The 12,147-nt window shown below is 29.1% G+C and overlaps 1 protein-coding gene across 1 annotated transcript in view; it reads left to right on the top strand.

Moving 5' to 3' along the window:
* The window catches only part of LOC101240095 (fibrillin-1), a 119,736-nt gene that overhangs the window by 56,591 nt on the left and 50,998 nt on the right, over positions 1 to 12,147 (top strand). The window contains exons 6-7 of the mRNA XM_065787986.1: positions 6,219 to 6,276; positions 11,966 to 12,013. Of these exons, the coding sequence (XP_065644058.1) occupies positions 6,219 to 6,276; positions 11,966 to 12,013 (106 nt within the window). The remainder of the gene's footprint in view (positions 1 to 6,218; positions 6,277 to 11,965; positions 12,014 to 12,147) is intronic.

Genomic DNA, 12,147 nt, shown 5'->3' with positions numbered 1-12,147 from the left:
TATTTACTGCTATTGTTATCATTTTTGTTATTTTATAACACATTTGCTTAACTAATTAGTTTAGTTATTGCTTTAACTTACCCTATTTTTTTTAGAGTACATCAAAAGGAAACATAATCATCTATTCATTATGTCAATTATAATTTCAACTACAAATAGAGCTTCGATAGTTCAACCATCAATTAAAACTGAATTAATATGCTTTGTAAAATACTATTGTTTAACTAATTAATTCATTAAATAATTTTTTAACTAATAAAGTTTATTAAATTGAGTAGCTTATGAAACTTATTTGATTAGTTATACAAAATTTATTTCTATTATTTTAATCTAAATTTTTTAAGTTCTATTTTTAAGTTAAATTTGGGTAATTCCATGAAAATTGATACTGAAATATGACCATGATATGTTTAATAGATATTAGCTCATTCCCTCTTGTCCTCCCAGAATTGCAACATTTATTTAGAGGTTTTAAGTCAAATAACTTTAAAAATATTTAATCCTTTTTACTTAAAAATATTTAATCTTTTTACCTAAAAGTTTGTACCTGGCTATTTCCAGGGGTCATGAATCCAATGAAGTGATCAGAAATAAAAAATACTATTATTAAGTACTTGTATCAATCAATTTAAATAAATTTAAGCAATTTTTCTATATCCCTAATTTTGATGCTCAAGAAACCTATGTGGTCTTAACGATATCAAAAAATTTTTTTTACACATTCTATATTTATTGATATTTCAGAAAACATAAGAATTTTGATTTGCAAGTATATGGATTTCCATATATTTCCAAAATTGTTTCTAGGGCACATAAGCAGAGGATCCATTAGGCCAGGAAAAAATTTTTCTCAAAAAAAAATTTTTTTCAACTTTAACAAAGATAACTTTGATAAAATTACCTTTAAATATTTCTTTGGTTTATACTTGTTTTATTCAGTTTTTGATCATTTTATATTTAATGATCTTTTTTAAAATATTTTATGTTCATATGTTTATAAAAATTTTGATTTGCAAATATACATGTAGAATTACCTTATACAGGTAGAATTACCTTAAAAATTACGCAAATTTTCAAAATGGAGTGCATCTGTTACTGGTCAACTATTTGAACTATTTCATTCAAATAGTTGATCTGTGTTGTTGTCCTTATTTTACCATATTTGGTAAGAATTAGCAACGTGAATTTTCTAATTTTTTAAAACCACAGTTTAATTTTAAGATTTCTGCTAGTAGAAAAAGAAGTAGAACAAAGACAAAGCCAGAAACTCAAACTGAAGCAACATTTTACAGAAAGGACATAAGAACTAAAGAAAATCAAATATCAGTTGCAGTAGATTAGTGCGCAGAAAATAAAAAACAAGTACAGGCAGCATTAAAAACAGGAAAGTTTCCTTTAATTAAAGATTGTGGTATAATAGACAGATGGTTAGATGGCAAAGTTAAGAATGTAAAAAAGGAACATTTGATAGTGTCACATCCAGATGATGAGAAGGAAATATTTTGTTTTATCAGAAACAAAAACAGAGTCTACCAGGAACTCTCTAAGAAAGAAGTTTTTGAAATTTTTTTTACTGTTTAATAATTTAATAATATGGATGTAAAAAACAACAACTCAAAACGCACTTGGTAAGTTTTAAGAGTAATCACTAGTAAAGCTAAAACTAAATTAGGCGTTTTGCCTAACGGTATTAAAGTTAATGATAAAATTTTACATGATTCAAGCGATATTGCAGTTGAATTAAATAGGCATTTTATTTTAGCTGGGCCTAGCTTAGCAAAAACTATTCCATATGCTGGTAATTCTTTTGAATTTTTACCTCAAAAAACAACAAATCTTAATTGCATTGAAATATCCTATAAGGAATTTGAAGCTGCTTTCAAAACGATTAAACCAAATAAAGCATTAGGATTCGACGGTATCAATGAAAATGTTTATATAAATTCATACAATATTCTATTTAAAATCTTTTCGTCTTGCGTCTAGACAAGGAGTTTTCCCTGATCAACTTAAAATTAAAGTAAAATTAGCCAAAGTAATGGTAAAATAAAAAAACAGCCAAAGTAACAGTAAAATAAAAGTGCCTAAGTAAAAAAATTTTGATAGTTGTTGCAAACAACTATCAAAATTATTAACATATATATATACATATATATATATATATATATATATATATATATATATATATATATATATATATATATATATATATATATATATATATTTGATAATAATAACAATCGGAATCATATCATATATAAAATCTTCTTCTTCTTCTTCTTCTTCTTCTTCTTCTTCTTCTTCTGGTCTTCTCATCTATATTAATAACCATCCTGACAATCTTGCATCTAAAATGGTTCTATTTACTGAAGACACAACTATACTTTCTAATCTTGTCAAATATTTATCACTTTTTAATCACTTATGACAGCTGATCCTAAGTGTGATCATTTTTTTAAACACTTAGAACAGGCAGCTGATCCTGAGTGTGATCATCTTTTCTGTAACAGCTTAGGGCTTAAAATGGCTGGTGAATTTTGTTCTAAACAAAACCTTATTTTTACTGGTAATAGTTATTGTAGTGTTTATTTTTTTATATTAATGAATAGGTTAACTATGAGTATATTATTTATAGTACTATATATACTATGATATGAATACTTTATCTAAGTGCTTTACTTTATGTATTCTTGTTTTATCACTCACTTTAATAACCTTAAATTGACCTTTAATAGAAATCATATATACAAGTCATTGTAAAACTAGCATTTGCTAAAGTTGCCTCATTTATTCCATTCTCTATTCCATTCCCTACCTATATAAATCTTTTATTTGTCCCTGTATGTGGCACTGATGTTATATTTGTGCAATTTTTTCTAATGGCCTTTCTCTTCTTAGCAAGGTCCAAAAATGTATTCTAAATGTTGTTGGACCTGTTGCCAAGTTTGAGCCTCTGTTTCATTGTCATAAAAAAAAGTTGCACCTTTTTACTGTACCTGTCCCTTTATGCTCTAAAAACTTTTACTCGTCTTGTTTTTTTTTCTTAGCACATCAATGTTTTGAAATTTTCTCCTGTCTTTATGTTTTTTTTTGCACATTTATATATAAATTAGTAAAAAAACACTTATCTAACTTTTGTCTTCTAGATAGAAGATAAAAGTTAGATAAGTGTTTTTTTACTAATTTATTATTGCTCTGTTCTTTAAGAACATTGAGCACTCTATTTGTAAAATACACTAACATAATTTACATATATTTATATATATATATATATATATATATATATATATATATATATATATATATATATATATATATATATATATATATATGTATTATTTTATTTAAAGTTTGTTATGTTATTATTTCAAAGTTTATTACAGCCAATCGTAAGTTAAGATAAATTATTCTAAAAATGTTAACTTCCATTGTTTCACTTGGACAGTATTTTTGCTGTTATTTTTTTTAAGTTATTAAGATGCTCCAAGAAGACCTACTGGTCTTGTCACAATTCAAATAATAAATTAGTATTATAAATAAATTAGTAATAAAAAAAGGTCTTAAAACAGTTCAAATAATAAGTTATGCATATAGTTGTAATAAAATATTAAAATATAAAATATATTTTAAAATGTTATAAAATATTCTTGTCTTTCTTGGATTATTTCATCCATAAAAATAACAAAAACAAAAAAGTTCTAAAAAAAATTATCATGGACTTTGAGGTTATTTTGCCTCTGGCAGCTGTAAACTGGTGTTTTAAAGACATACAGTATTGGACAAAACATTTGCAACCAACATCGAACAATGCTAAAAAGTGTTCCTAATTTTACATGTCTTAAAAACAAAACAAACTATACTACCACAGCAAACAGTTCAGGAGTCTGGAGTCATAGCATGCCATGACATGAGCAATCAGCTGACAGGTGACAGCACACAGGCAGAATTTTGTTGACAAGTGCCATTTTGCAGCGGACAAAACAAGTGCAACTTTGTTGGTTTGTTTCATTTTCTTAAGTCTGGTCCGTGTAAAAGTCACGGAAGTTTTTTAATAATTAAAGGAAGTATCCAGAAGTTTCCAGAAGCATGCAGAAGCTTCCAGAATTTTCCAGAAGAAGCATCTGGAAGCATCCAGTAGCATCCAGAAAGATCCAGAAACATTCAGAAACAACCAGGCGCATCCAGAAGCTTTCAGAAGCATCGAAAAGAAGAATCTAGAATCTTCTAGAACAGGTTCACACAGGTTCATTTTACTATATAAGAGACATGTAAATCGACATGTAATTCAGTCAGTATATGGAAGTCAATCAGTCAGTGTTATCAAGACAGTTTATCGAAGTGAGTTTTATCAAAGTGTTTTATCGAAGAACATCAATACAAGAAGTGAAATACAACAAGTGTTTCATTACATCAATACAGTCCACATCCAACCAAGACGTTGTGTTCCACAGAGCATTATTGTATCATCACAAGGTAAATGTAACACAGTAAGCCTTGGGAAGCGTGATTATTTATTTTTATTACTTTTATGACTTCAAATGCAAAAATGGCTCCTGACAGTCTTGGGTTGGAACTAAGAAAGAAAATTATTGGCGATTACGTAAGTAGAATGTCACAAAAAAGTATTTGTAATAAAATGGCGTGAAAAAATGGACCGTATCAAGACTATGTTCCAAATATCGTTCTACGGAGAAGTTGGCAGCAGATAACAAAGGTGGAAGACCGCGTTTCACCACTTCTAGAGAAGATTCTATGATCGTCAGATCCGTCAAGGAGAATCCCTGGATATCATCAGTTGAGATACAAAAGCAATAAGAGCTACCTGTATCGAACCGAACAATCAGACAACGTGCTGTTGAAGCCGGATTGTTTTCTCGACGTCCTGCAAAGAAACCGCTAATTTCACTAAAAAACCAGAAGAAAAGACTCCTGTTTGCTACATCTCATATTGACTGGATTGTGCAGAAATGGCGAACTGTCCTGTTCAGTGATGAATCGAAGTTCAACATCATTGGGAGCGATGGCATATGCCGTGTACGTCGACCGGCCGGAAAACGCCTCAATTTACGTTACTGCCATAAGACCGTGAAGCATGGTGGAGGCAATGTAATGGTCTGGGGGTGTTTTTCTGCTAACGGTCTAGGTCCAATACATCGAAACGATGGAATAATGGACCGTTTCATGTATAAAAATATCCTGAAAGATGTTATGTTACCTCATGCTGAATGGAATATGCCAATAAAATGGGTTTTTCTGCAAGATAACAATCTGAAACACACTGCAAAAGTAGTCAAGCAGTGGTTTCAAGACAACCACCTATCGGTGATGGATTGGCCACATCAATCTCCGGATCTCAACCCTATCGAGAACCTGTGGGAGATCGTCAACCGCAGAATTAATCGTGAAGGTATTCGTAATAAGGATCAACTGTTTGAACAAATCTAAAAGGCCTGGGCAGCGATTCCACAAAGTTTCATTGATCATCTGTACGAATCTATGCCTCGAAGATGCGAGGCTGTGATCGACAACAAAGGATTCGCCAAGAAATATTGATAGCAAAATACAACTTGGTCAACATTTTATCGAGTTGCACTTGTTTTGTCCAGAAGGAAATCAACTTTTTTTAATACTTTGATTAATTCATTAATTTTTGTGTACAAATAATGAACTTTGTGATGAATGAAACTTGAAGAACTTTGTCTCTAAACAGTAACATTGTTATTTCTCTAACTTGAAAAAATGCAGCATTTCTATATAAAGAAACTAAATTAGCATTATTTGGTTGCACTCGTTTTGTCCGATACTGTACATTATATTAATTAGTTCAGTGCCTTACGTGAATTGATGAGAGACTGTTTTTTGTCGGCTCTGTAAAAAATGAATAAGATATTTCGCTGAATCACTAATGAAGTCCATTATTTACTAAGTTTATTATTATTATTTCCTAACTATTATCATATTACTATCTGACTGCAAATCAAACTATTTACAATAAAAACTTTCTATATATAATTCACAACCATTATTCACTAGCGGATAGGAAAACATTTTCCACAGCACACACATAAAGTCATTATTTCAATGGAATAATTCATTCAATTAAACTGGTAACTAAGTAGCTCAGACGAACTACTAAGATTCAAAGAGAAAATTCCCAATGTTGTGCTTTATACAGCTAATTTGAAATTCTTTTTAAATTATTTTACGTTTATATTTAGTTTAATCTTTATGGAAATGGTGATTTCATAAGATTTGATGATGTCTGCATTTATCAAGGTGATTTATAATTTAAAGTTATATTATATTTAATGATATCAATGATGTATAAATATTTAAATTCCACTTTTTTTTAAGACTTCTATACTTTTTCTTTTTACATTAAATAAAAAACAATTTTTACAAAACTTTGACTGAGCTGATAGCTAGCATGTCTTAAATATGTGTGCACCCAGAAGTTGCCTAGAACTTTTTTTTCTGTAATAGTATTTTTTTTTTTATTTGAGGGTGATTCTATTGAATTTTCAAAATTAATAAAGTATATTTTTTAATATACTTAAAATTATATCTTATACTTAAAATTTTAAGTGTAAATACTTAAAATATGTATTTTAAGTGTAAATACTTAAAATATGTATTTTAAGTGACATTTTATTGAAATTAGTTAAAAATGTGAACTTTGTTGATTGAAAAAAAAGGTTCTTTGATAAAGATTTTGTTTAACTTAAGTGCAGTTGTAAGTGCAATGCAGTTGCACTTTAGTAATAAGGCATAATAGTTTCCAGGGGGAAATTCTAATCTCCAGGAGGAAATAAAGCATTAGTGAGTCATGATGGTCTGAAGGAATCGTTTATTTATAATAAATATTTTAGTTTTATATTATTTTTTAATTTCTATCTTTTATAAATCTTTGTTACATTTAAATGTAAAATATAAAAGAGAATATCCTTAACTGAGGTTTATATAAAACTAAAACCAGAGGTTTATGAAAAAATATCTAAATAACTCAGAGTTTCATCTTTAGAGTTTTTTCACCCTAAGTGAAACTTTAAATATGATTAAATCATGTCATGAATGAAAACAATACTTTCTCAGTAAAATAATGAAAACAATACTTTCTCAGTAAAAAAAACCCAGGTGACATTCCATCAAACCTAATAACTCTTTTATTCACAGTGGGAGAAAAAAGGCAAAGACTAAATTTACAAAAACAAAACTAAACAGATTCCCCGCAAAAACTATATTTTTGCAAACCTTATGTAAATATAAGTTGTAAACACTAACTTTCACATTAAGTAGCACATTAATGTTGCACAATAAGTTTCACATTAAGTAGTGAAATTTATTAAAACATTAGTTCGATTATTAAGTAGTGAAATTTATTAAAAAGAGTGCCTTAAAAAGCACTGAATGCGCTGTATCAATTGATTAAATAGTCTAACTAATTTATTGTTTTATTATCATTATGAGATGTATATTATATTATTTATAATAAAATCTGCTGCAAATACATTTGAAATATATTTGTGAAGATTATTCATACCTTCTCTTCTTATCTGAAGTTGGCTGAATTATGTTATGGTTGGCTGAATAATGTTACAGTTGGCTGAATTATATTACTATTGGATTTAAAAAAATCTCCAGAATAATAAGCAATTTCTTGAATGATATAAGATACAAAAGAAAATGTGGAATTTAATGAATAACAGATAAAACCATAACCATTAATAACTCTATTAGTCTATGAAAAACTAATTCTGTGTTTTAAGATGTTAACACAAAAATCAATATGCATTTGTCTACCATTTTGATTCAAAAACATTTTTAGCAACTTTATTGAATGTCTAAAATAAACATATTTTAAACTGGCATTTTAAACACAAACAGATGTTTAAACCATTTTAAACTTAAACAGGTGGTGGGTTTTAACTAATGATACATTTGCAACTGTCATATGTAAACAAACATATGTGATTTTAGTTTTTGCATAACTCATTTCAGATATTTAATTTAGTTTTATGAATTTTCAGTATGAAAAGTTTATTTTCACAGTAAAAGCATAAACTTGTTAATAAATTGAATTAAAGAACAATTACAATCAATTAAAACAATTGTAAAAAATTATAAATTTTTATGAAAAAATTTTTTTTTATCCAATCACCACAGTATTAGCAGTATTACTACATAACTCCTTTAGTAGATTTATATTTTAAACTTGTGTTCATTTTTTTGGTAGTAAAACATTCTGTTGTTGTTGGCCTTATATACAGTAATGGACAAAACATTTGCAACCAACATCGAACAATGCTAAAAAGTGTTCCTAATTTTACATGTCTTAAAAACAAAACGAACTATACTACCACAGCAAACAGTTCAGGAGTCTGGAGTCATAGCATGCCATGACATAAGCAATCAGCTGACAGGTGACAGCACACAGGCAGAATTTCGTTGACAAGTGCCATTTTGCAGCGGACAAAACAAGTGCAACTTTTTTGGTTTGTTTCATTTTCTTAAGTCTGGTACATGTCAACGTCACAGAAGTTTTTTAATAATTAAAGGAAGTATCCAGAAGTTTCCAGAAGCTTTCAGAAGTTTCCAGAAGAAACATCTGGAAGCATCCAGAAGTATCCAGAAACATTCAGAAGCATCCAGACGCATCCAGAAGCTTCCAGAAGCATCGAAAAGAAGCATCTAGAATCTTCCAGAACAGGTTCACACAGGTTCATTTTACTATATAAGAGACATGTAAATCGACATATAATTCAGTCAGTATGTGTAAGTCAATCAGTCAGTATTATCAAGACAGTTTATCGAAGTGAGTTTTATCAAAGTGTTTTATCAAAGAATATCAATACAAGAAATGAAATACAACAAGTGTTTCATTACATCAATACAGTCCACATCCAACCAAGACATTGTGTTCCACAGAGCATTATTGTATCATCACAAGGTAAATGTAACACGGTAAGCCTTGAGAAGCGTGATTATTTATTTTTATTATTTTTATGACTTCAAGTGCAAAAATGGCTCTCGACAGTCTTGGATTGGAACTAAGAAAGAAAATTATTGGCGATTTTGTAAGTGGAATGTCACAAAAAAGTATTTGTGATAAATATCGCGTGAAAAAATGGACCGTATCAAGACTGTGTTCCAAATATCGTTCTACGGGGAAGTTGGCAGCAGATAATAAAGGTGGAAGACCGCGTTCCACCACTTCTAGAGAGAATTCTATGATTGTCAGATCCGTCAAGAAGGATCCCTGGATATGATCAGTCGAGATACAAAAGCAATTAGAGCTGCCTGTATCGGACCGAACAATCAGACGACGTGCTGTTGAAGCCAGATTGTTTTCTCGACGCCCTGCAAAGAAACCGCTGATTTCACTAAAAAACCAGAAGAAAAGACTCCTGTTTGCTACATCTCATATTGACTGGAATGTGCAGAAATGGCGAACTGTCCTTTTTAGTGATGAATCGAAGTTCAACATCATTGGGAGTGATGGCATTTGCCGTGTACGTCGACCGGCCGGAAAACGCCTCGATTTACGTTACTGCCATAAGACCGTGAAGCATGGTGGAGGCAATGTAATGGTCTGGGGGTGTTTTTCTGCTAACGGTCTAGGTCCAATACATCGAAACGATGGAATAATGGACCGTTTCATGTATAAAAATATCCTGAAAGATGTTATGTTACCTCATGCTGAATGGAATATGCCAATAAAATGGGTTTTTCAGCAAGACAACGATCCGAAACACACTGCAAAAGTAGTCAAGCAGTGGTTTCAAGACAACCACCTATCGGTGATGGATTGGCCACATCAATCTCCGGATCTCAACCCTATCGAGAACCTGTGGGAGATCGTCAACCGCAGAATTAATCGTGAAGGTATTCGTAATAAGGATCAACTGTTTGAACAAATCTAAAAGGCCTGGGCAGCGATTCCACAAAGTTTCATTGATCATCTGTACAAATCTATGCCTCAAGGATGAGAGGCTGTGATCGACAACAAAGGATTTGCCAAGAAATATCAATAGCGAAATACAGCTTGGTCAACATTTTGTTGAGTTGCACTTGTTTTGTCCAGAAGGAAAGCAACTTTTTTTAATACTTTTGATTAATTTATTAATTTTCATGTACAAATAATGAACTTTGTGATGCATAAAACTTGAAGAACTTTGTCTCTAAACAGTTACATAGTTTTTTCTCTAAATAGAAAAAATGCAGCATTTTTATATAAAGAAACTAAATTAGCATTATTTGGTTGCACTCGTTTTGTCCGATACTGTATGTTAAAAAATCTTTTTCACTGTATACAGAGCAATACTGTCAATTTTTGAGGGTTTTGTTTTGGTTTAAAAGAAGTTTTTCACAATAGTTCTTTATTAAAAACATTAGTCTTTACAAAGACAGTAATAATATAGGCAGTAATGTCTTTAGTATGTACAGAATATTGAACATACTGAGTTATAAACTAATAAATCATATGACAAAAATTTAAGTTGAAATATTTTGAATTTTCTTTCTATATATTGTTAGAGTTTTTTCGATTGCTGAAATATAGGTTATCAAATTTAATTTTAAAATATCTGCATAGAAAGAAAATTTAGAATGGATGCTTCGTGAAGTTATGTGATTTCTAATGACACAATATATTGGTCAAAAAAAAATTTAGTCAAAAAAAAAATTGGTCAAAAATTTTTTTTGCTAGTTTTGTTGAAACTGGTTGAAAGTTAAAATAATTAGTTAAAATTAAAAATAAATAAAAGTTAAAATGATCAAAATATTTTTTTGATGATTTAGTCACCAGTTTCAGTTGATAATCCTTCCATTGCCAACCAAAAAGGAAAAACCTTCTATTACCATCACCAATCAAGAAGAAGGAACTTTACATTACTATCACTAATCAATAAAAAGGAAACTTCTATTACTATCACCAATAAAGAAGAAACCTTCCATTACCATCACCAATCAAGAAAAAGGAATCTTTACTATCTCCACTAGAAATTTTGAATTAACACTTTTTGATTTGATGGATAAAAAAATTCAAAAATGGTCATGCGACAGATTGGCAATGGCTACTAAACAGCAAAATGAAATTGATTGACAAGATCATATTCTTGATAATACTCTTAGGCTAATATTAGACTTTCAACCTATTTAACAATGTTGGATGTTTAGACTTAGTCAACACTTTAGCATATGAATATGTAAAAGCTAAAACATAAGTAGTTAATGCCATTGTAAAGTCTGAAAATAAAATGCAAATTTTTTAAAAGTCCAGGAAAGATGGTTTTATTTTGTTTTTGAGTTGCGTGAAGCATTCTGTTTCTTTTAAAAATATAACATCTTTTTGTTGAATGATATAGTTTACCTTTATTTGATTAAGTTTATGGAGTTAATTTAAATATAAATATATTTAAAATTAATTTTAAAAACTTTTGTTTTTAAAGTCTTCAAAAAAAATTTCAACCAATTCTCTAATAAACAGATTGGAAGCTTAGTTTAGACCACATTTTCAAATGGAGATTAATCATGCTATGCAGGATATGATTTATATATATTTATATATAAGTAAAAATGTTGTTATATATTATTATATAGTATAGACTCATATTTATATATTGTTATATAGTATTATGATTTTTTTTTCATTATGATTGTGGCAAGTTTTAGAAAGTTCATGTTACTTGGTATAGATTATATAAATTACATATATATTCATGTTATAAAATTAAAGATAAATAAAGATTTCTAAATCATTTCAAAAGTTCATTGTGTTTTAACACAGGCACTAATTTTTGGCCTATATTAAGACATTACTAATACTTGCTTATATTGTAAAATTGATGCAACAAAATTTAAATCCTGACGAAATGAACATTTATTGAAACTTTACAATATTTATATAAATATTTCAAACCACGGTTGCATTTAATTTTGAAAAATGTGTATAATTTTTTGTTTTTAGTCTGTAAAACTGGTTTTTCGTTCAGTTATATATCAAATCTATGTGAAGGTAAATATTGAGATTTTTTTTATGAAGTAAAAGAAGAAAATAATTTATTTTGTATTGTTTATATTGTTTTTGATTTTCAATTGCAATAAGAAAAGATCTAATCTACCATAACAAAATCTGCGTTGACAAAATTC

This window comes from Hydra vulgaris, chromosome 01 (assembly GCF_038396675.1).
Source record: "Hydra vulgaris chromosome 01, alternate assembly HydraT2T_AEP".
NCBI lineage: Eukaryota > Metazoa > Cnidaria > Hydrozoa > Anthoathecata > Hydridae > Hydra > Hydra vulgaris.
The sequence above is the reverse complement of the archived record's forward strand: the minus strand, read 5'-3'. Positions and strand labels throughout refer to the sequence as shown.